This window comes from Capra hircus, chromosome 2 (genome assembly GCF_001704415.2).
Source record: "Capra hircus breed San Clemente chromosome 2, ASM170441v1, whole genome shotgun sequence".
In the NCBI taxonomy this organism is placed as follows: domain Eukaryota; kingdom Metazoa; phylum Chordata; class Mammalia; order Artiodactyla; family Bovidae; genus Capra; species Capra hircus.
This window is the reverse complement of record NC_030809.1, coordinates 65,115,994-65,141,146: the sequence shown is the minus strand read 5'-3', so window position 1 is coordinate 65,141,146 and position 25,153 is coordinate 65,115,994. Positions and strand designations below refer to the sequence as shown.

The window sequence follows — 25,153 nt, the reverse complement described above, 5'->3', positions numbered from 1 at the left end:
TGAAGGAGATATATGCTCTCATTTTGCAGCTGAGGAAACCAAGTTTGAATCCTGGCTTCAGTCTGAAGCCAGGTCAATATGTTGCTTTGTCCTGCAAATGCCTCTAAAGACCAATCCCAGGTCCCTCTCCCCCCTGGAGTTCCCAGGATCTAGCTGACTGTGACCTTGGTTCTTGGAATATATACCAGGACTTGGGCCACTATCTCCTTTATTTGTCTTGCAGGGACCTAGCTTCTCACGTGCTGCCAGGGAATAGCAAATGTTTACATGACTCTGAGGATGATGGCCCACTTTTGCACATCGCTGGAATCAGGCAGTACACTGGAAACAACCAGACTCTTGAAAACCTACCTGGCATTTCACAGACCTGCCTCTGGCTATGCAGATCTCATCGGTGGAGCCTCACCTCTGAGAGGCTAGGGCGGCTCACAGGACTCCGCGTAGGAGGGGCAGAGCTGCAAGTGTTTCCCCATCCAGATTCATCTTCCCTCTGGCCACACTACGTGGACTACTCCTGCTCTGCCCCTGACTAGGCTGGCCCCAGCCCTTAGCACAGAAGCGTGCTGGCCGCCGCCCACAGAAGCCGTGCACCTGGTGAGGCAGCGGGAGCAGAAAGACCTGTGGTTGAGGCAGACCTGGTTCAAATCCCAGCTCTGCTTCCTCACTGAATGATGCTTTCTTCATCTGAAAATGTGGCTTGTTCTATTCACCTCACAAGGTCTTGATGGGGCTTAAAGCCCGTGATTTAAATGTGGCACAGTCCTTGCCTCAAGGTAATTGTTGTTGTTCAGTTGCTCAGCCTTGTCGGACGCTTTGTGACCTCACGGACTGCAGCACACCAGGCTTCCCTGTCCATCACCATCTCCCAGAGCTTGCTCAAAATCACGTCCGTTGAGTCAGAGATGCTGACATGGGAATCTTGTCTGCAGAGCTGAAGAATGGAATCCACAAACACGCAAACACTCAAGGTAGCAAGTGAATACGATTTATTAAAGAGAAGGAAAGTACCAAGCTCTCAGCATAGACACTGAGAGGGGGTAAACAGTACCTACAAGATGGGACTTAAAGCAGTATTTATATCCTTCCTCAAATTATTTCTAACCAATTATTATTATAACTAATAATAACCATTATTTCTAACCAATCAATTTAAAGTTAATTTAAACCAATCAATTTAAGTCAAGATACTTAAAATCTTTATGGTTTCTCTTTATCCTTGGATTAAGTCACCATTCATGCCCTCTGGCCATTTTACCAGATGTGTGGGTTTAAGATTAATGATCTTTGAGAATTTTCCACAGTTTGTTATGATCTGCACAGTCAAAGGCTACCAGACCACCTGCCTCCTGTGAAATCTGTATGCAGGTCAAGAAGCAACAGTTAGACCTGGACATGGAACAACAGACTGGTTTCAAATTGGGAAGGGAGTACATCAAGGCTGTATATTGTCACTCTGCTTATTTAACTTATACGCAGAATACATCATGAGAAATGCTAAACTGGATGAAACACAAGCTGGAGTCAAGATTGCCGGGAGAAATATCAATAATGATATGAAGATGACACCACCCTTATGGCAGAAAGCAAAGAAGAACTAAAGAGCCTCTTGATGAAAGAGAATAGTGAAAAAGTGGGCTTAAAACTCAACATTCAGAACACTAAGATCATGGCATCTGGTCCTATCACTTCGTGGCAAATAGATGGGGAAACAGTGGAAACAGTGACAGACTTTTTGGGGGGTTTGAAAATCACTGCAGATGGTGACTGCAGCCATGAAACTGAAAGATGCTTGCTCCTTGGAATAAAAGGTATGACCAACCTAGACAGCATATTTAAAAAGCAGAGACATTACTTTGCAAACAAAGGTCCATCTAGTCAAAGCTGTGGTTTTTCCATGCATGAATGTGAGAGTTGGACTATAAAGAAAGCTGAGCACCGAAGAATTGATGCTTTTGAACTGTGGTGTTGGAGAAAATTCTTGAGAGTCCCTTGGACTAAAAGAAGATCAAACCAGTCCATCTTAAAGGAAATCAGTCCCGAATATTCATTGGAAGGACTGATGCTGAAGCTGAAACTCCAATACTTTGGCCACTTGATGCAAAGAACTGACTCATTTGAAAAGACCCTGATGCTGAGAAAGATTGAGGGCAGGAGGAGAAGGGGACGACAGAGGATAAGATGGTTGGATGGCATCACCGACTCGATGGACATGAGTTTGAGTAAACTCTGGGAGTTGGTGATGGACAGGGAAGCCTGTTGTGCTGCAGTCCAGGGAGTCACAAAGAGTTGGACACTGAGCGACTGAATTGAACTGAAGATTAATAACCACCAGTCGCTTTTCCCCCAAGCATGTGGAACAGAATCCAATTACTTCCATTCCCTGGATCTGAGTGCTGATCATTTATCATACTAAAGAGACATTCCAGGAATTCAGGACAATGGAGTGGATGTTTACTGAAAACAAGACCAAGCTCAGAGTTCTACACTGACTAGTAATTTCTACTTCAATGCTAATCCAATCATCTCATCCTCCATCATCCCCTTCTGCTCCTGACTTCAGTACTTCCCAGCATGAAGGTCTTTTCCAATGAGTCGGCTTTTCACATCAGGTGGCCAAAGTATTGGAGCTTCAGCTTCAGCATCAGTCCTTCCAATGAATATTCAGGACTGATTTCCTTTAGGATTGACTGATTTGATTTCCTTGCTGTCCAAGGGACTCTCAAGAGTCTTCTCCAACACCACCGTTCAACAGCATCAGTTCTTTGGTGCCCAGCCTTCTTTACAGTCCAAATCTTTTACCCATACATGACTACTAGAAAAACCATAGCTTTGACTATACAGACATTTGTTTGCAAAGTAATGTCTCTGCTTTTAAACATGCTGTCTAGATTTGTCATAGCTTTTCTTCCAAGGAGCAAATGTCTTTTAATTTCATGGCTGCCATCACCATTTGCAGTGATTTTGGAGCCCAAGAAAATGAATTCTGTCACTGTTCCACTGTTTCCCCATCTATTTGCCATGAAGTGATGGGACCGGATGCCATAATCTTTGTTTTTTGAATGTTGAGTTTTAAGCCAGCTTTTTCAGTCTCTTCTTTCACCATCAAGAGGCTCTTTAGTTCCTCCTCACTTTCTGCCATAAGGGTGATATTATCTTCATATCTGAAATTATTGATATTTCTCCTGGCAATCTTGATTCCAGCTTGTGCTTTATCCAGTCTGGCATTTCACATGATGTACTCTGCATATAAGTTAAATAGGTGGTGGAACTTCAAAAATGTCACTTCCTTACCCTCATCCCTTTGGGAGTCAATACCCAGGAAGCAGAGAATTAGGCAGGATGAAAACATCCCCAGGCCTGGAAGGAAGCCTTATCTAGCTACTGACCACAGTGCATGTACAGATAACCTTGAGGTCAGTGACCCCACCTGGGCCAGGAGAGGCTCTGACACTGCTGCGCTTGAGCAGTCTGGGCTGACTCCACACTCCGCCCACACTGAGCTGAGTGAGCTGAGTGAGCCCTGGCCACCAGGCTCAGGCCCAGGGCAGAAGCAGCAGCACATGAAGAGTGGGCAGCTGGCGAGCAGAGCCCCTGCTCCAGGCTGCAGTAAGTCCCTTGACATGGAGGACAGCCCCTTGCACCCCCAATCAGGTGAGCTGGGTACAGACGCGCAGGGAGAAAGCAGGGAGGAGCATAGTATGGGTGTCACCTAGCTGGTCAAGCTTTCTTTTCTTAGTAACTTCGGGCAGAGTCATCTGTCTCTCAATCCTTCCACCTTCTCAAAAATCCAGCAGAGGATGGGAATGGAAGGGTAATGTTTGCCCAGGGAGAAATGAATTTGCCGTTGTAACACACAAATGTTACCTATTTATTTTTCTTAAACAATCGGCTTTTTCCAAAAGCAATTTAGGACAGCTTATAAAGAAGAGCTTCACAATAAGGTTAATAGTAAATAAGACTTGGGAAATCATGGGCTGGGGTCAAAATAAAGTAGAACTTAAAGGAGCTCAGCTGGTAAAGAGTCCACCTGCAGTGCAGGAGAGCCCGTTTCAGTTCCTGGGTTGGGAAGATCTGATGGAGAAGGAATAGGCTAGCCACTCCAGTATTCTTGCCTGGAGAATTCCATGGACTGTATAGTCCATGGGGTTGCAGAGTCAGACACAACTGAGCGACTTTCATTAAATATATTTAGTAAAGATAAGATAATCATGAATATGGTCTGAGTATCCTAGTCTCCATGGTAAAAAGGGAAATAGGATCAGCAACTGGAAAGGAAGATGCATACTAGTCTTATATTTTTTTCCTAGAGCTTTATATAATAGGCATTAAGCACTGTGAGAAACAGGTTATTTACTTCATATTTCTAAAAATTCAGAAGCAGATGAAATCAGGCTATTTGGCTCACAAGAGCATTTGAGAAAGCAAGGGGAATGGTATTAAAGTACCACCCCATTAGGGTGAATGCATTCCAATACAGGTTTCTGATGGTCAGATGGGCCTGGGTGTTCAGCGAGTTGTCCCTTTCCTCATCTGTGTTGCAGACCCGCATTTCTCAAACTTTAATACGCATGCAATCTCCAGCAAGTCTTTTAAAAATGCCTTTCTGATGTAGATCTGGGGTAGGCAGTTCTGAAAAACTCCCAGGGTACCACGTGTACCGTACTTGGAGCAAGGAGCTAAAACCCTAGACTTCTCTAGCCGTGCACCTATGCGGTTTCCCCCAACTGAAGGTAGCGCAGTGCTGCCATAGTTCCCACTGACCACTGATGTCAGTCCCAAGCCATGATTCCCGACTCACACAGAGACTGACTAAGCGCCTACCATGTGTCCGAGCGCCCTTAGCAAAATGGCTGTTCCTGCCCACCCTTCCCCTAGTCTTGGATGTGCCCACCCCTCCCCCTAAAAGCACCTGCCTCTAGAACCTTGTTCATGCTCTTGTGCTGCCCCAGTTAAATCTCTTGTGGATACAGTCTCATTCCACTGAACTCAGAGAGCTTTTCCTTTGGAGAGAGCTCATGTTGCAATAGAGGGCTAGAAGGAGGGCAAGGCTTACACCGGAGCGCCAAGCCCGGGGTGCAGGGACAGAGGGCTGAGGGCCCTGTGAGTCACACCTTATAACGCCTTACAATGCTGGCTTGAAATAATCCATGACATGAAAGAGACTGTAAGCTTAAACCCTGAGCCCTGAGCGCACTTCTGCAGCGTGCCTCCCCTTCCAGCGGCTGTCCCCCACAGCCCACCCCATGCCTGTGACCACTGCCTCACCTCTGGGTGGTTTCAACCAGGCTTTATCCACAGGGTCATCACAGAAGAAGACACAACCCATCCGTTTTCCCTTGAAATCGCTTCCCCAAGGTGCAGTCCCACTCCCTCCCTCACAGAAGGAAGCAGTTCCCTGTGCCCAGAGGCTTGGTTTGGGGAGTCTCACCTTGCTGGGCCTGGCAGTGGAGGGCAGGGCACCTTTCCTGGGGCTGCAGCCCAGCCTGAGCACATCTAGGTCCAGGTGGCCTGGCTCCCAGCCAGGCTGTCAGAATACACCTGGCACACGGCTTCAAGTGACCATCTTGATTTAGTAGTCAATTAGAGTATTTATTTTGTGAAATGGATGTGTTCCGTCTGAGCTTATAAGTGCTGGATCAACCCAAGAAGCTGAGTCTGAACTATGTCCTTCTCCTCTCTGGGCCAAGTAGAAGATAAACCTAGATTCTCTTCCCAGGTACTCTCATCTTCTAAGCCAAAGGAGTAGCCTTGTCTGCAGGAAAAAGGGAACTCTCAGGACACTGACATGCAGGGGCTCCATATCCAGATATCCACCAGCGCATGTACTGAGCACCTCCTGTGTGCCTGCAGTGCTAGCTCCAGGGCAAGCAAAGGAGGAGACCAGATGTCGATGTCGGGGGAGCGCTGGGCAAAGCTTCCCAGAGATGCTGGGAGGTGCAGAAGGTTGAGAATGGCCAAGCATTCATTCAACAACTGTTTACAGAGCACCGACTATGTGCCAGGCTCTGATCCAGGCACTGGGAATACAGAAGTGAAAGAGGCAGATAAAACTCCCTGCCCTGAAGGAGCTTACATTTCTGTGGGAACAGAACATTAATGAACAGCAAACAGAGAAGGCGTGTCTTATAGTGTGTTAGAAGGAGAAAAAAGGGCTTTCCTGGTGGCTCAGTGGTAAAGAATCTGCCTGCCAATGCAGGAGACATGGGTTCAATCTCTGGGCTGGGAAGATCCCCTAGAGTAGAAAATGGCATGGGATTATTCTTGCCTGAATAATCCCATGAACAGAGGAGCCTGGCGGGCTACAATCCATGGGGTCGCAAAGAGTCAGACATGACTGAGTGACTAACACACACCAGAAGGAGAAAAAGGCTAAGTGAAAAGAAATAGGGCAGAGTACCCAGATGAGGGATGCAGATAATTGGGTGAGTCTCACAGAGGTGATGTTATTTCTCAAGGATCCAAAGGAAGGAGGGAGAAGGCCCGCGTGGCAGGGCTGAGTGAGAGCAGAGAGAAGAGAGCTGGAGACAAGGTCCTGCTGGGCCTGGTCGCCATAGAAAGGACTTTGGTTTGACTCTCAGAGACCAGGGAGCCAGGGGCAAGTTTTGAGCCAAGGAGTAACATGGTCTGACAAATGTCTCCGAAGGATGGTTCCAGCCACTCTGCCCTTGGCCTGGCCATGGACACGAGTCTGGCAGAGGAGGTGCTCGACCAGTGTCAGGGCACCATCCTCCCCCCAGCTCAGGAGGTGGCGCGTTGCTTCCGGGAGCTGGGCTCCATGAAACACTGATTCAGCTCTCAGCCACACTAGGCCTCACGTCAGGTGAGACAGACAGGCCAAGCATCAAAGGCCAACAGCGTGGATGGTGCTCTGTCCACCAAGGTTCTTGGCCTCAGCAGGGTGTTCACCTCTCTCCCTCCCTGTGCCTTTCAGGCCCCTCATTGTTCTCTTGCACAACCTCATGATCCACTAGGACATTCCTCTGTGTATCTCTGCTGCTCCAGCCTTTGCCCTCTCTCCAACTCATGGGGAGCCCCTCAGAGCCCTACCAGGTCTCTTTGGAAGGATGCTAGCCAGATCCTTTGAGAATATTGGAAGGCTTCTCGGCGTCTCTATTTCCCAAGCTGCATCTCCTTGTGCTCCAGCTCCTCTGGAGTAACAGAGGGTGCTCAGAGACCCTCATCAGAGAAGATCTTGAAAGAGCACCTACTGTGTGCAGGGCACCATGTGAGGGGCACCAAAGAAGGCTACATGCTCATTCCTGTTTCCCCAAAGTCACTGCAGAGGCAACCTGCCATCCAAGGGCCAGAACCAGGCATGGGGCAACTGTGTCCCCAGCACTTGGAACATTGTGATATGGTGCGGTTTCCTGAGTGTGGAATGCACAAAGGACCTATGAGAACTGCTCCAGAGCTCAGAGAGGATGTTTTCCTGGGGCAGGGTGGCACAGGAGATGGGAGAGAAGCTGGGCCTCAGGGTCTGGCAGAGTGGAGAGCTGGGGCGGGTGGGTATTTTATGCAAGAGGAAACCTATCGAAGTGAGGAAGCACAAGATGCTGGTGAAGTGAGAGGACAAAGAAAAGGACTCTCACCCCACCACCTGGCCAGAGCTCTGCCTCTCCCCCTCACTGCGCTCCCTGAGGTCTAGTTGTGGGGCCATTCTTGAGGCCCAGCCGCCTGCCTTTCTGGTCTCTGGGTTCAGATAGCCCCTCCCTAGGACTTATCTCCCCAGAACAGCTTGGGATCCTGGAGTAATTTGAAGCTCTTTATCAAGGGCTAGCAGAATATGTCCTAGAGGACTAATCCAGAGAGAGTCCCAGGGGTCAGGCAACCCCCAGTCAGCCTCCCAGAAGATGTGTGACATTGGTGCCCCACAACGATCAGAGCCCTGGTGTCCTCACCTGTGGAAGGAGAGGAAGGGTGGTCAGCAGCACGTGATGAGACTGCAGGTGAGAAAGGGCTTCAGATGACGGCGCACACCTCTAGAAAGGTACCTGAAAGATATCCTCACCTTATACCTGACTCATGGCTGTGCTGGGAGGCCACCGTCATGGGGGAGTGGAGGACAGGCCCAGGGCTGGAGGCCATCTGTCTCTGGGCAGGGTGGTAGTTTCAAGCCTAGGAAGTCTAGATGAGACTAGGGCCCTCCCAAGGGCCCTCCCCCAGTTCCCAGGCCCTGGAAGTGAGGACTCTGAAGAAGGGTCAGAGGTCTGCGCTAAGGGTAGACCAGGGACAGAGGAGCAACAGAAGCAACTGAGGCCTGGATGCAGCCTAGTGGAGGAGGGGGCCTCTGCTGCTGCGCCCCTTGCAGGATGGAAGGAAGCTAGGTTGAACTGGTGCCTTGGCATCTTCCCACCTGTGTGAACTTGGCCTGCCACTTAACCTGGCATTATGAAATGGACGTGGATTTGAGGTGTCCCTCGGATGAAGGGAGCCAGCCGGTCCCAGAAGTTACTGCGGACTCCAGACGCCCTGCTTGTCCGGGTTAAGAGTTGTCCACTTTAATGAGGGAGATAGAGGTGTAGTTCTAGAAGTTTAGGAACATTAGGCCGGGGGAGGGGAGGGTCGTTTGTCCCTGCCGCCCACCGCCACTGCTGGAGCTGCAGGACCAGGCGGGGATCGAGGACCCTGCAGCTCCCCGATTGCGGTCCCGGGGGAGGTGGCCAAGCCGGATAAGCAGCAGCCGCCGGCAGGAGGGCGGCCTCCTCCCCCGCAGGTCCGGCCCCACAGGCGGGCGGGGCACCGCGAGAGGAGGAGCCTCCGGGCCGGGCCACCGCCTCCGCCGCCGCGGACCTTCTGCTGCCGCCGCTCCGAGCAGCGGCGGGCCTGAAAGGTGAGTGGCCCCTCGCCCAGGTCGCCGCGGGGCTGCGCCCTGCCAGGGACCCCGGCCCCGGAGGCTGCCCCGTAGCTTCCTGCGCCTGGGCCGCCCCACGCATGCAGGAAACCTGGGCGACTGGGACCCAGCCACGTGTGCCCGGCGGCAGCGAACCCAGGTCCTGGGTCCTCCACTCCCTGTGTACCTTCCTTCCCAACCTCGTGCGCCACCCGAGGTGGGCAGGGCCGGGTGCGCGCAGCGCCGGGGTCGGGACTGAAGGGACCTAGCTAATTCCCCGGGATGCCGCGTCCCGCGCCCCACCCCGCGGACCCGCCGAGTCCACCGGTCCCGCGTTCCCCGCTGCTCCCGCCCGCGGTCACAGGGGAGCGCCGGAGCGCTGGGCGGGATCTTCTCGCCAGGCCTCCCAGCCCTGTGCCTGCCCCGGGCGGGGCAGGCGGCAGGGGCGGGGGCTCCCGACCTTGACCGGGAAGAGGCTGGGCTGACCAGTGTCCTCTGCCCGCGGAGCTCTTGCCTGGCAAACTTACCGGTTTCCGCGAAATTGGGGGCAGGTTGCCCAGAGAGGCGTGGTTGGAACTTTGCTCACTCTGGGTTAGATGAAGGGGAGGGTACGACGAGTTAGTATGTCCTTTGAGGACCAGGAGGCTGGGTCCTCAGGGAAAATGCAGACAGGTCTTGGAGCCCTGGCAGAGGACTCTGGGGGAGAGGCCTCAGAGGTTTCCAAGGCCGCCGCTGAGACACAGGCTGCAGATAGGGATCATGGAAATACAGGGAAATATTTCTGTCCATCAGAGTCCAGTGATGATATGATTAATAGCAGACATTTATTGCACATTATCTACACCAGAATTCTTGCTTTGCTCACAGTATTCCAGTTAATCCTTACTATGGAAAGGCACCATTATTATCTCATTTAAGATGGGGAAACTGAGCCTCTGACAGCATGGGTATTTTATAAGGATACACGAGTACTAAGTTGCAAAAGTAGGATTTGTACACAGATTTATCTGACTTGAGAGCCGAGAGGATGCTACTACTGGAAGAGATAGGTCATGCTCTCAGAGGACTGTGGCAGCCTGAGGAATCCCAGGCGAGGGGCCCGAAAATCCACAAGACCAAAGAGTCTTACCTGGGCGTGACCCTCGGTCACCTGCATGGTTTCTTAAAAATACAGATACCTATGTCTTCCTTGTTGGCTCAGTGGTAAAGAATCCACCTGCCAATGCAAGAGACATGGGTTCCATCCCTGGGTTGGGAAGACCCCCTGAAGAAGGAAATGGCAACCCACTCCAGTATTCTTGCCTGAGAAATCCCACGGACAGAGAAGCCTAGCAGGCTACAGTCCGTGGGGTCACAAAAGAGTCAGACATGACTAAGTGACTAAACAACAACAAGGTCCTACCCACAGCTGGCCGAGTCCAATTTTGCAGAGTGAACCCCCCTAGCATCTAGTCAGGAGGGCCTGGAGGGCGCTCTACCGTCATCTGTATCCCCAGTGGCCTCCAGAGGGGCCAGCTTGGAGCAGGTGCTTTTGTTACCAAGTACAAGTTCACTCTGCTCTCCACACAATATGCCAGTTAACCATGAGACAAGGTGTTGAGGCAAGGAATAGACTTTATTTGGAAAGCTGGCTGACCGAGAAGATGGCAGACTAATATCTCCAAAAAACCATCTTGTGGGGTCTGGGTGCTAGGTTCTTTTATAGAACCAGAGAGAGATGCAGTGAGGAACTAAGGCCAAAATGCAGGATAGAGGCAATGAGGAAGTAAAGCAAAAAAGGCCATCAGTCTTGCAAAACATCTCTGGGAATGGCCAGCCTTGGGAAAGGGATATGCTCTTCTCATCTTTCTTACAACCATTCGCTGGTGGGCAGGGTCAGATTATCTCCCTAGGAGCTGAATAAGGGCGCTCTAGATTAACAGTCAGGCAGAGGGACAGGGTTCTCTGAGGCAGGCCCTAACGTATGATTATAACAAAAGCAATGAAAAGCAAGTCAAAGAAATAGATCCAACATGGAGTCAATTGACTTTCCACTACAACACTTAAGCAATGTCTGATGGATGAATGGACTTCGTGGGTCAGGGGCTATCACTGGGACAGAAAAGTTTTCCTGAAAGAGGCCTCGGATGATGGACAAGTGACCTCAGCCAGGCCTGGGGGAGGAAGGCCTGGATTTGGCATGTGGTGACCGTGGCCTCAGAGCTTGCAGGGAGCTTGGGCCAGGCCATTTGTTCATTGGAGGGTTGGACAGACAGCCTCAAGCTTGTTGAGCTCCCCAGGACCAGGCCTGGTCACACTGGGACCATAGGTATGCCCTCTTTGGCCTAGAGATGCCAAACAGATGAACTCCTCTCTCCAAGTTTTCTGTCCTTAACTCTGGGCCCTTAACTCTGGGCCCTTCCCTTGCAGGATGTATCAGAGTTGTTGGGCAGGGCTTCAGATAGTTAAAAGGGGAAATGTAAGGACTAAAGTCCATAGCTGCAAACCTGAACAGTGGAGTGGCTGACTGCAGAGGAGGGTGCCTGCCTTCATCACAGCCCTTTACCATGTGGCCTAAAGCACGGCCTCCATTCTCTGAACCTGTTTCATCTACAAGAACTGCTAAGGGCTTGGGACCGTATATTCCTATAAAACAGGAACAATAGTGCCTGCTGGGGGAGGATGCACCGTGTGATAGTGCTGAGGTTCAGGAGTACAGTAAATATCAGACCCCTTCCCATTCTCCCAGGGTTTGAGTGAAAAGCAGCTGGGAACCTTACAGGCTCATTGCTCCTCTTGTCTGAACCCCTCAGCTCACTAGGGCGTGGCCTCCATGGTCCCCTTCTCTGTTGCAGACCTGGTCTTGAGCCCAGGCCCCAATTTCGTTTGGGTTACAGAACTCGGAGGTGGGAAGGCAAGGGGTGGGGACAAGGCACACTAGGTGGTTTTCAAACGTTTGGCTACAGAAGGCTCACTTCCTCCTATCTGTGCCCCAGAGCTGGGCCCACCGACCTGTCCAACCTGATCTGCCATTCCCAGGCCTCTGCATGTCAGCCCTTCATGCCCTTGGCATGCAGTGAGCACCCCTTCATAACTGAAATGCAATAGTCATCATCAGTGAATAGTCAGCTCCCCACATGCCGAGCATGTTATAGGTGTGAGCACACTTGAACCTTCCAGCTGTCCTATGAAATAGACAGTGCTGTTCTCCCAGCCCTGTGACTTTCCCAAGAACACATGAGACTCCATTCTTTTGACAGCATATTTGTTCTCCTAACCACTGACTATAACTACTTGTCCAAATTTTGCCTAATTGTCTCTTCATTCAACATTTACTGAGCACTAACGTGGTGTCAGGCACTCAGGAACTGGTTTGAGTCCTACTTCTAGCAGGATGAGTGTAGGCTGTCATTTATAATCACACGAAAGCCAACACCCTCCACTTATTTCTGAATATGAGTGGGCGAACTGAAGCCCAGGTTCCACAGCTAATGCGAGGGAGCCAGGATTCAAAACCAGAGATGGCTCCTCCCTGAGCTGGAGGTATTGACCACGGCCCGGGCGGGATCAGTGGCTGCAAATTTATGCAGAATCATAAACCCCTGCATTGTCTCTTCAACCCAGAGCAAAAGATTTCCCCCATCCTCAGGTATGGAACGCTGTCACTGGAGAATTACCTGATGCTCAACTCTTTCCAATCAGTCTGTCCTCATCAGTCACCATTGTCATCTGGCAAACGGGCAACAGGTGAGCCCTAATTGGTCTGCAATCAGGCAGTAACTTCTTACTCCAGCTTCGGCTTAATGAGATCCACGTGGGGTCGAAGCACACAGCACATTTTTAAGCCTTTTAGAGCTATCCAATTAGATTAAACTGTGAAAAATGCAGTCTCAAGACTATCAAATCAGTCCAGGTAAATGTAAAGGAGTTTATGGACGGGTGAATGGGCCTCCTAAGTCTTCCCTGGGGAGCAGGCTGTCTTGGTTCAAGTGCAGACGGCATGTTTCCCAGAGCCTGTGTGCCGTCTGTGATGGGAAGACCCAGGACTGTAGCAGCCAACGCTTCTGGTGGCTGTCAGGCTGTGGAAAGGGGAGGCCTGTGACTTGCCCGGTGGGCTTGGGGAGGTGACAGCATGCCCTGCTGTTGGGATGAAGGTCTCTCTGAAGGTGAATCATTCAGTGCTGACAGCTAAGGATGTTAAGGGGCTTCAGGTGTCCCTGTGAGACGGGCCCTCCAGGTAGATTTTGTGAGACAGGCTGGCCAAATACTGTGCCTGTGGAGTCACCCCAATGGGTCTTTTGAATCAAACAGGTCTGTGCCAAGCCCAGGTGCCCAGCCAGACATGTACATGGCTCAGTATTGCATAGATACGGTGGGGTGGGGGTCTGGCAAATGAGCCATGACCTGATGTGGGGCCGAGCCTCTCCTGGAGGTCGAGCAGGCCCTTTGTGGCTGTCTATAGAGATGGCTCCACACTGGCTGGAAATCAGGTGGCGCCTGGAATTTTTAGGGAAGAAACAAGACGTGCTGAGCCAGGTGGCCAAGGGTTGTGATGAGAGTTCAGGGGGTTCGATCTGGGAAAGCCCTGCCCTCCTGGTGTTCCTAGATTAGAAGGCTGGAGGCTGGAGATCTGACTGCTCTGTGAGTTCTGGCTTGGCGGCCTTTGTCCTCTCGTAATTTTGCTGTGGATTTCCCTTGTGGCTCAAATGGTACAGAATCTGCCTGCAATGCAGGAGACGGGGGTTTACCCCTGGGTCAGAAAGATCCCCTGGAGAAGGAAATGATAACCTGCTCCAGTATTCTTGCCTGGGAAATCTCATAGACAGAGGAACCTGGCGGGCTACAGTCCATGGAGTCACAAACAGTCAGACATGACAGTGACTAGTTAACAACAAAGTTTTGCTACAGCTCTTCCAGAACATTCTGATCTGGCATGGCTCTGTGTGACACGTGAAGGGAGGGGAATCACAAGATTGGGGGAGCTCAGGACACAACTAGGGGCTTGGGGAGAACCCCAGGGGGCAGGGCATCACAGCTGGAACCATGGGGGTGCTGCTCTTGCCTGGAGGGTTTGCTTTCAGAAGGAAGTGTGGTTTCCTGGCAGGGCAGCTTCTCCAAGGGGCTGTGTAGGTACACAGGAGTGGAGAGCCCTCAGGGAACTTACAGTCAACTGGGAAGCCAAATGAGGATACAAAATGCTCCTGGGCAGCGGAAGGGAAAGAGTCCAAGGCTGCATGTGGCCGGTGGCCTACAGCGGAACACAGGCCATGGGTATGAACTAGCAGTTGTAAGATGTAGGTCTGGGAGCTTTCATGCTTACTCTCTTACTTAACCATCAGAACAGAGAAGGAAAGTAGCCTGCCCAAGGTCACATAGCTGGTACACAGTCAAACCTGAATTCACACCTAGATCTGTCTAACTAGATCCCACATGAGGACAGCTGCTTCTGTATTCAGAATGAGGGAGATGAGTGGGGGGCTGTGGGGGGGTGGTTGCTGGAGGTGCCTTGCATGCCCAAGGGCTCAGGCTAGATCTTCAGGGAAGAGGGGTGTCAATGGACAGAAGGAAGTCAAGACTTCAGGTGGAGGTGACGGCACTGGGAGAAGAGGGGAGCGGCGGGGACTGGAAGGAGGGTTGGCAGATGAGTTGAGCAGGGGAAAGTCAGTCTGTGCATTGCTGGTCTAGGCTGGACTCTGGAGACATTCCACAGTGCCCCTCCCTGCCCACAGGGTGAGACAGAGGAGCCTTAGCAGAGAACCATTCAGGCCCTGACCTGTTGCTGGTAATGAGTAAACCTGTCTGGAGAACAGGGTGTGTATTCTGGTCATTAAAGGCCCAGATGCCCATGGTTCCTCAGAGCTAGTTTCCCAAAATCACCAGTTTTCCAACAAGTTGAAAACAATCAAAAGTACTTGTCATAAGACTGAACTTGGCATAGTTTACTTCAATGAAACAAAAGCTTCCACACCTCTGGCCTCCCCTGTGGGAGGGTCACCGCGCAGGCAGGCCTTCCCCATCCAGGCTATGTCCTCTGGATAGTATTGTCTTTCTGTTTGTCCTTCTGTCTGTCTCTCTGTCTGTCTCCCTACCGGAGAGAGGCACCAGCTAGCTAGTAAAGATGACTGTGAAGCCTTGCTGGCACCGAATGTAGAGAGAATTATCACTAAGCCAATGACAACCACAGTGATTGCAATAAATTACCCCCTGCAGCAATTGGTAAATTGCCATTTTCTGCAGCCATTACGTTTGGCTTTGTATCTGAGAAGTAAAGGCATCTCTCTCTCTCTCTCACACACACACACACACACACACACACTCCTGTGGTGAGGCAGTCTGCCCTGCGTTGGATGACATTTATTCATTTTATGTATCCTGGGTTCTGCTGGCTGTCCTGCCTCAGTTCCTGTAGCAAAGAGACTTGAGTCTGAGCCACTAATTATCACCAGTGAGGTTTCCTCCCTTAACAGGAAGTATCAGGCCAGAGCCACTCGCTCGCAGTGCACTCTGAAACCAAGCATCAGTCACTACCCTGTTCACTCCCTGCAGCCGTGAACCAGAGTGCAGGCTGAGGCGGTGGCAGCCCGGCTGTCCAAGCCCCTGGCAGTCCCACGCCTTCTGAGCATCCGCCTGAGTTCTGTGTTCCAAGCCAAAGTCAGGCAGCTTACAGGTCAGGGGGAGACCCCAGGGAGAACGGGTGGCCAGATCACAGTGAGGCTGTCAAGGGACGTGTGCGTCAGATCCTCGCATCGGCTTGTTGTGGGTGAGTCTGGTTATAGGGTGCAGAGCCACATGGCCTGGGCAGCATGTGGGGCCCTCTCTCCAGCCCCTCCAATCCTGGTCTGCTTGAGTGTACCCCAGCATCTCGGGGAGCCCCTGTTTTAGAACTGGCACCAAAGAGCACCATCTGGTGATGTTCTTGCCAAAATAGGAAATCTTATCATCAGCACATTAAGTCAGAAACCTTTTCAAAGTAAAGGGTTCAAGGATTTATCACACACAGTGCCTTCAGTTAATGTGAGCACTGGCTTTGTGGGTTCTGGTGTGTTTAAAAAAAAAAAGGTTAATGTTTATGATATATTTCTGTGGAAGGCAGGTCCATTTGGGAATTGTAAATTTTACTTATTAGTAACCACTTCTGGGTTGGTTTATCAGGGAACTGCTGCTGTAAATAGTCGAACTGGATTTTTTTAGAATGTTTCAACAATCTAAATGTTTGTAAAAAGCCCTATAAATTTTTCATTCACTTCTGTTTTGCAGGCGGTGTGGTGATAAACCTCTCTTTTTTGTCCAACCAAACTTGCATATGTGTGTCTTTGTGTGTGTACAGCGCTGTGTGTGTATGCATGTGCACGCACCCCTGCTTTCTGTTATTCTCTTCCGTAGGAACTTCTCAGCCTTCCTTTTAAAAATATAATGATTTTTTAATGATGTCTAAATAATGATTCCAGGCAGTATTACAAGAAATATAACAGTAAAATGTTTGTTAGAGTCCATCAGAAAGGGAAAATGCCCGCAGAAAAAAAATAGAAATGCACCAATTAGATGTGTGCGTCTGTGACCCAGCTTTTAAACCTGTGCTTGAGATGGCATCTTCTATGCTGTCTGCCGTCAGGTCAGCTGTGGGGGTTTGGGGGGGAGCAACTGGACACAGGTAGCACCTCCTTCTTGCCCCCTGGGCCCCTCAACCTGAGATCAGGGAGGGAAGGCCAGTGCTGCTGTGGTTTAGAATCTAGGACAGAGGGCAGCCCTGGATTTGCAGAAACAATTTGAGAATGAGAGATTGGAAAATATGAGTTTGGGCAGCTCAGCTGGGCAGAGGGAGAGTGGAGAGGAAGCCAAGACCACCTCAGAGCCCCATGTAGACCAGATGACTGGCTGTTACTCATATCCATGTGCATGAGCAGGACTGGATGGGGCTAGGGCAAGAGCCATCCAGGGGCCTTCAGAAGCCCTGACTTGACCTCGGTTTTCTCATCTGTGGAATGGAAGCAGTGATACCCTGAGTGTACAAGTCCACAGTTAAAGTCTCTCCACTGTGTGAGTCAGACCCCACCTCATCGTCTCTTCTTTGACTCCTGATTGTTGCTGACGTGGCATGTGCCAGACACTTGCTGGGTACTGGGCTGTGACTTCCCAGCTGCATCTCAGTAGGGAAGGGCTGGCAGACCTCATAGCCCTGGGAAGACCAGGATTTCTACATGACGTGGCTTTAGGGGCAGTCATGTGGAGGGAAGGAGGAACTAGGGGACTTCCCTGAAAACCGTATCTATTTGCATAACAAGTAGCCGGCTTTGTACTTAGATTGTCTCTTTCAGATTTATAAAATGGGAAAGATTTTGTAGGAGCTGTATTCACTTTACCAGACTGGGAAATGTGAATTATTCATATCAAAGTGTATTCATTTTAATATTAACATTAGCACATGGGGAAGGGCGATGGAGATTTAAGGAGGCTGGGAACTCCACCACCATCCACCCCTTGGGCCTCTCAAAGAAAGTTCCTACCATTATATGCTGGTTCCATCCTGTTAGCATGCTACAGGGAGCCAAGGGGACCAGGGGAGGGAGGTTAATCCTGCCTCGAAGAGGAGGTAGGGTGAGGGCTTCACAGAGGAATGGCCTTTCTGCTGGACCTTGAATTTTGTCATTTGGGAGGAAAAGACTTTTCAGGCACAGAGATTAAGTCTATGACTTGATCAGGAAAAAGCATAAGAAAGGATGTCCGAGTCAAGACCATTGGCCAGGTGGGTCTTGATTGGGAAAAGCCAAGGAATTCATCTAAGGGCTTCCCTGGTGGCTCAGAGGTTAAAGCGTCTGCCTGCATTGCAGGAGACCTGGGTTTGATCCCTGGGTCGGGAAGATCCCCTGGAGAAGGAAATGGCAACCCACTCCAATATTCTTGCCTGGAGAATCCCATGGACGGAGGAGTCTGGTGGGCTACAGTCCATGGGGTCGCAAAGAGTCGGACACAACTGAGCGACTTCACTTTCACTTTCAAGGAATTCATCTGCCAGAAGCCACAGCTGTGCCTCACCTGTCCCAGGTACTGTTCCCTGATGGAGAGGGCAGATCTCTCTGAAAGGTTGTTTCCTCCTGGCTGAGATTCATGGACCCTGGAGCCATTGGCCCAGCATCCCTGAAGCCTTCTTCCCTGGATTTGTCCTTACCAGGCTGCACCCTGCTGTGCCTCAGATGTGGTGTTTGATTTCCTACTTTGGCCAGAGTTGCACGAGCTGAACTGCATCATTCTGTCTCTTTGCAGTATGTGAGTGCAGCTATGCATTGGTCTTCTATGTTACTAAGTTCGTCAAACAGAGAAATCTCTGGCCAGTTCTAACAGTATAAGCAAGCTACAGTAGGACTTCAAAACTCATCATGTGATTTAATCCCCTCTGGGTAGAGGAGGACCCCAGCTAGGTGCTGGGATGAACAGCCAGGGCTCATTCCCAAGCACACTCTGCCCTCGGGCACAGAATCTAGCAGTTAAGTCATCCAAACGGCAAACACTGATTGAGCACCTACATGGTGCTAGGCCCCAGACCAGATCTAGAGACACAGACATGAGTCCAAGGTGACCCCTCGTCTGGCGGGGTGATGAACGAGCACGCCGGCACGTGTGGTCAATGGCAATGTGACAGGAGTGCGACTGAGGCACGGAGCACAAGGCGCCCCTGTCCTTCAGGGCCCAGGAGGAAGCCAGAAGGTGCTCCCAGGACCGCTCGGACCAGTTATTTGAGCTCTCAGAGACTTCTAACAAAGTCAGAGTTCTGTGTGGAGCTGGCCTGTGGCAGGTGGTTGGGATGGAGTGGTGTGACAACCATCCTCACACAGAGCAGTTGGAGAGTGGAGGCTGAGTCCCACTGTCCCTAAGAGTTCAGAGGAAGAGGCCCCCGAGGGTCAGGGTCAAGCACTCCAGAGGCTTCCTGGAGAATGTGGCCCATCAGCTGGGCAAAGCCAGGAAACTTGCACCCCAAACCCAAGAATCTGGCCATGTGAGGCAGGCTGAGCTGCTTGGTGAAAGTCTGGGGACCTGCCCTTTCTGTTCCTTTATCCTCCCCAGGGGCAGGGGAGCCCCCAGGGCCAGGTGGGCCCATTTCTGGATGTGCAAATGCACATCATGGCAAGGGGAAAGGGTGGAGGCAGCAAACAGCCACAAGACCCATCTGGCCCCACGAGTTGCAGCACCAAGTGTCCCTGGAAAGCGAGAAGCCATCCAAGCCCCATCGCTGAGGCGGCAGATTCAGTTGCCGCTGCCTGACAGCCTCCAACCTGGCTGGCTTAACCAGTCCATAGGGAGCTGGCTGCCTCCACATGCCAACACCCTGACCTCACTGGGCAGAGGCAAGCGTTCCTCCCTGGCTCCCACAGTGCTGGGCATGCCCTCATTCAAGCACTTTTCTCCTGGCCGCAGGGTGTAGCCAACCTTTCCCCTAAGAGCCTCAAGCAGACACCTGCCAGAACACCTGGAGAAGGAAATGGCAACCCACTCCAGTATTCTTGCCTAGAGAATCCCATGGACAGGGGAGCCTGGTGGGCTGCTGTCCATGGGGTCGCACAGAGTCGGACACGACTGAAGCGACTTAGCAGCAGCAGCAGCCAGAACACCTGCTAGGTATGCGGTGGATTTTCAGACCAGGGTTGGCAGGACCAACCTTTACGTAAAACCACACAGGACGTGCACTGCACAACTCCAGAGGGCACTGTTCACATGGATCACAATGTAAATGGTGCCCCTGGGGTTGTGAGCACAGGGCCCCTTGCTAGCATCGTCCCTGTTTCACGCCACTGGCCTTGGTGCTGACCACCGGGACTTCCTCCCTCCCCCTTGCAAGCAGCACTGACCACCCTCCTGCCTCTGTGCTGATGGTGGGTAGTGATGAACTGTGCAAGTGAGCATTTCCTCCGGGCCTGGCAGTGAGAATACATGGATATGGATATGACTTCAGGCCATCTGAGTTCTTGGTCCTTCAGGAAACTAAGTCTTCTGGGGAGATCACCCCAGTGGATGTGTTGGGGGCCCCTGGGTCCACAGGCTCTGTGTGGTCTCCTGGTTTCACTACTCTCTTCTCCCTCAGTGGGAGAGGTGACCCCCTGCAGTAGACCTGATGACCTGCACACAGGACGGGGAGGGGGCCATGGGAACAGGTTGCCTGGAGGGTTTGCCTCATTGACCGAGTGGGCAATGCCACCATAGCCTTGACTGCCTTCTCTTTACCAGAAAGAGCCAGCTTTGCGAGGCCAAAGTGTGTACAGGGGTGGGGTGCACCTGGCCCTCAAGACTAAGAGGAGTATAAGAAGAGTTACTGATACCAGGGGTCCCAGGGGTCAGGGAGGCTTTATGAAGGAGTGGCCTAAAGGCTAGGCCTGACTAGGAGAATTCAAGGAAGAAGACAGAGCGGGAGTGGTTCTTACATGCGAGTGATTCATCAATTCACTCGCCCCTCACATAGACCTTTTGTGAGCATCTGCGGCAGTGTTTTTAGCCTGTGGTCCTAGGACCAGTAGCATCAAAAGTCCTGGGGATGCAGCCCAGCAGTAGGTTTTTGTCTTTGCTTTCGTTTTTGGCTGCGCGGCACTTGGGATCATTTGTTGTGGAGCATGGGCTCTCTAGTCATGGTGTGCAGGCTCAGTGGTTGCAGTTGCTGGCCTTAGTTTCTCCGAGGCATGTGGGATCTTAGTTCCCCTGACCAGGGATTGAACTCGCATCCTCTGCTTTGAAAGACTGATTCTTAACCACCGGACCACCAGGGAAGTGCTGCCCAGCAGTACGGTTGTTTTTTTAATACATATATAGTTTTATTTATTTATTTATCTTTGACCATGCTAGGTCTTCATTGTTTCGCTGGCTTTCCCGTAGTTGTGGTGCATGGGGTTTTTATTGCAGTGGCTTCTCACTGAGGAGCGCGGGCTCTAGGGCTCAGGCTTCAGTAATTGCAGAGCGTGGGCTCAGCAGTTGTAGTAGAATATGGGCTTATTTGCTCCACGGCGTGTGGGATCTTCCTGGATCAGGGGTTGAAACCCATGTTCCCTGCCTTGGCAGGCAGACTGTTCACCACCAGGGAAGTCCCACCTAGCAGTATGTTTTACGAAGCCCTGCAGATGACTCAAGTGTAGCTCAGGATTGACCTAAACATGCTAGGCACTGGGCTAAGTGCTGGGATTGCAGAAGTGAATTTGACTGTTCTTGCCCTTGGAGTCTGGGGAGGACAAAGGCAGGAAAGAGAGATCCTGTCAGTGCAAAGGGGCTGTTCTCAAAGACCATGAAGGCAGAGTGGCTGCTGGTGGGGTTTGATCTAGGAGCTGGGGTAGCTGGTAAGGGTTGCTGGTGGCCTGTCAACACCAGTGACTTGAGCTCCATCCCTGGGAGGGAGCCTGGTGCTGAGACTAGCAAAGCCTGGTCCCAGACCACCCTTGGTGCCCTTCCCCTGACCACCAGCCTCTCTCCACTGTACCCCTCCCTGTTCGACCACCTCCTGTTACCTCTTCCTGAGCCCCAAAGAGCAGCATGACTTCCTCCAATTGTCTTAGAAGTGTGTGCAGATATCCAGACCATTATCTCAGAGCGTATTTTTAGAAAACTTTGGAGTAAAATTTTCCGTTCAGCAGAGAACACCATTTATTGATTTAGGTGCATTTATTTCTGCTTTTCACAGATCAAAGGTTTTTAAAAATCCTAGGCAGAGAGGAACAACATGAAACTCATATGAGTTTTAACAAGCTCAGATCGTGGCACTTTGCTAACTCCTATAATCCTTACTGGGGCCAAACTGGCTCAGAGGTTAAAGTGTCTGCCTGGAATGCAGGAGACCCGGGTTCGATCCCTGGGTTGGGAAGATCCCCTGGAGAAGGAAATGGCAACCCACTCCAGTACTCTTGCCTGGAGAATCCCATGGAGGGAGGAGCCTGGTAGGCTACAGTCCATGGGGTTGCAAAGAATCGCACACGACTGAGCGACTGCACTCAGTCACTCACTCATAATCCTTACTATGTTTCATTAAAGTAAGTGACATCACTCCATTGTACAGATGAAGAAACTGAGGCTCAGGGAGGTAAAGTGACTTGCCAAAGCCACCCAGCTTGTAAGTGGTGCAGCTGAAATATGATCCCATAATTGCCTGTGTTCTTGCTGGCCCACTTTGCATTTTCCTAAGGTGACTGATCCTGAGTAAATCCAGATGTTTTACGAGACCACACTCTGCTAGGCAACCTCCCAATGACCACTGATGGCTCTCAGGGGCCGATCTTCTGCCTAATTAAGGAAAGGATAAGTTTGGTGGGGAAAGATGAATGTATTGGACCTAATGCAGGCAGATTGGCAACTGTGTGCTAGTTTCCAGCTGTAGGTCTTTATATAAACCCACAGCCACTTGGTGAGGAGCAAATGACGCCTGCCTGTCCCCTCCCACTGGAACACACGTGCCCTATTCGCTGACCCATCCCAGGAGCTGGTAGGTGAGCCTCAGGCCTCAGCGCCCTTCCTTGCAGGCCATCCACTGTGGCTCTGGAACAGCTGTCTGCTGACATGGGGTGGAATGCAGAGAAGTAGCTGTGTGGGCAAAAGCTGCAAGGCCCATTCAGAAGCCAAGAGGACTGTTTAGCCCATGGTACCATCTGCCTTTGGGGCTTCCAAGGTGGCTGAGTGGTAAAGAATCCGCCTGCAATGCAGGAGACATGGGTTCTATCCCTGGGTCAGGAAGATCCCCTGGAGAAGGAAATGGCAACTCAGTTCAGTATTCTTGCCTAGGAAATTCCATGGACAGAGGAGCCTGGTGGGCCACAGCCCGTGGGGACGCAAAGAGTCAGACACAACTGAGCAACTAAACAACAGCAACCATCTCCCTTACAGCAGTAGTTAATAGTGTTGACTACATAAGCCTCACTTTTCTAGATGTCTTGGGGCTTTAGAAACCTCAAATTTTGGATGGAGGAGCCTGGTAGGCTACAGTCCATGGGGTCGCTAAGAGTCGGACACGACTGAAGTGACTTAGCAGCAGCAGCAGCAGCAGCAGAAGATAACTTGGGAAGGTTGCAGAATCACCAACACTGATGTCACAAAATCCATGTATTAACTCACGCTGCTGCTGCTGCTGCTAAGTCGCTTCAGTCGGGAGGAGTCCTTAAACTCTCACCAAAGCATGTTCTTAGTTTATACATAGTAACAGGCTGTGTAGTGTCACAACTTTATTGAGCTATAATTCGTGTAATTCATCCATTTAAAGTAAGCCACCCAGTGGTTTTTTAGTATATGCACAGAGCTGTACACCCATCACCACAATCAATTTTAGAACATTTTCATCATTCCAGAAAGAAACCCTGTACCAGTGAGCAGTCACTCTTGATTTTGCCCAACCTCTTACCCCCCGCCCCCATCCTTAGTTCCTGGCAGCCTCTCATCTACTTTCTGTCTCTGTAGACTCGCCTGTTTCTAGACATTTCGTATAAATGGAATCATACATGTGGCCTTTTGAGACTGGTTCCTTTCATTTAACATAATATTCTCCAAGTTCACAGTGTTGTCGTGTGTATTAGTGCTTCATTCCTTTTCATTATGAATGTCATTCCACTGTGTGCATGAACCACGTTTTGCTTACGCATTCATGAGTGGCGGTCACTGGGTTGTTTCCTCTGGGGTTATTGTGAATGTGCTACTGGGAACACTGGTGCACACATTTTTGTGTGTATATATGCTTTCATTTTTCTAGGGTATCTGTGTTCCTAGAAGTGGGATTGCTGGAATACATAGAAACTCTATGTTTAAATTTCTGAGGAACTTCCAGACTCTTTTCTCCAGGGGCTGTACCATTTTACTTTCCCAATAGCAGTGGATGCGGGTTTTGATTTCTCTATATCCCCACCAACAATTTTTATCTTTGTCTCTCTCTCTCTCTCTCTTTTTTTTTTGGTTAAGCCATCCTAGTAGATATAAAGTGATACCTCATGGTTTTCTTGATAATTTGCTTTTCCTTGGGGGCTGATCATGTTGGGCATCTTTTTGTATGTTTCTTGAAAACCAGTAAATCCTCTTTGGAGAAATGTCTACTCAAATCCTTTGCCCAATTTTATATAGGTTGTCTTTTTAATATTGAGTTGTACGAGTTCTTTATATATTTAGAAACAAGTCCCTCATCAGCTATATGGCTTCCAAAACTGCTCTCTCCTTCTGTGGGTTGTCCTTTCACTTTCTTGATCATGTGTTTGTAGTTCTTGTCCACAGCCAATTAACAGGATCTGGGAGGGCCTTAATTAAGAGGCAAGCAGGCTGACAGCTGTGATAAATGTCCTGCCAGTGAGGGAGGAGATAAGCCTATAACACAGTTCTAAAAAGGCAAGATGAGACTCAGGAACATCCCTTCTTGCAGCTCATGTTGATCTCTGGGTTCTGGGTGAGGATGTGCTTGCCTTCTCTTGAAACAGGCACTGCATTTTGGAAGGATTTCTGCCCCCAAAGGACAAATAGAGTAAGTTTTGAAGCTGGAAGCTCCTGTGACATGTATCTCTAGTCACAAATATGCATGGAACATCTGCAATGTGTCAGGCACAAGGCTGGGTTTTAGAAGTCGGGCCATGGAACAAGCATGGTGATCTCTACCTTCCCAAAGTTGACTGGGGCAAGGCATGGGGACGCCAACAGACAAGGGCCTAGAGAAGCCCCCAGGTCCCTAACCACAGGCAAAGTCCCAGGTGTGCACCAGGCTCGACTACCCCATGCCCACTGAGGGAAACCAGGCCTTCCACCATTTCACAGATGAGGAAACTGAAGGAACTCGTCCAGTGTCTACTGGTGAGGAAACTGTCAGGATGAAACCTAGAGTTTCAGCCTCTGAGAGCCATGCTCTTCATCTCTATGCTTTTTTTAGTTTATTTGTGTGTGTGTGTGTGTGTGTGTGTGTGTGTGTGTCTTTTAAGTTCTAGGTGAGAATTTGCATTTTCATTTATGACTTGCCAGCTCCTAGATGCTGGCTGTGGGTACATACACCCTTTGCCCCAGGGCCACGAGCTATCTGTGGATCCCTGCTCTTCAGCTCCTGGGCCTTTTCTCACACAGGCTCATCTTTCTAGAAGGCTTTTCTGAGCTCACTTGCACATCTTTCAAGGCTCAGCTCAGGCCCACCTCCTGCAGGAAGCTGCCCAGCTGCCCTATCTGTTGGCAGGGTCCTTTCCCAGGGGACCGTGTTCAGTTGCATCTTGTGCCTGTCACTCTGTGGGGACCCCAGTATCTGGAGGGTACAAACTTCCCCAGGGGTTGTCAGGGATCATCCCTGGGAGCGGGAAGAAAACTTAGAGCTTCTGTTTGTGTTTAAATTTTTAGCCTTAGCTCTGTACATTTATGTGTGTTTATATATTA

General features: G+C 50.6%; 1 protein-coding gene across 4 annotated transcripts in view; it reads left to right on the top strand.

The window, feature by feature from the left end:
- Nucleotides 3,534–25,153, top strand: part of STEAP3 (STEAP3 metalloreductase) — a 51,867-nt gene continuing 30,247 nt past the window's right edge. Inside the window, exon 1 of one of the 4 annotated variants that reach the window (XM_005676251.3) lies at nucleotides 3,534–3,651. In XM_005676251.3, coding sequence (XP_005676308.1) covers nucleotides 3,561–3,651 — 91 coding nt within the window. In that variant the 5' untranslated portion in view covers nucleotides 3,534–3,560. Of the gene's footprint in view, nucleotides 3,652–8,753; nucleotides 8,831–15,336; nucleotides 15,570–17,767; nucleotides 17,852–25,153 lie in introns of those variants that run through there. The other 3 variants (XM_018061862.1, XM_018061872.1, XM_018061882.1) reach the window with 3 other exon arrangements.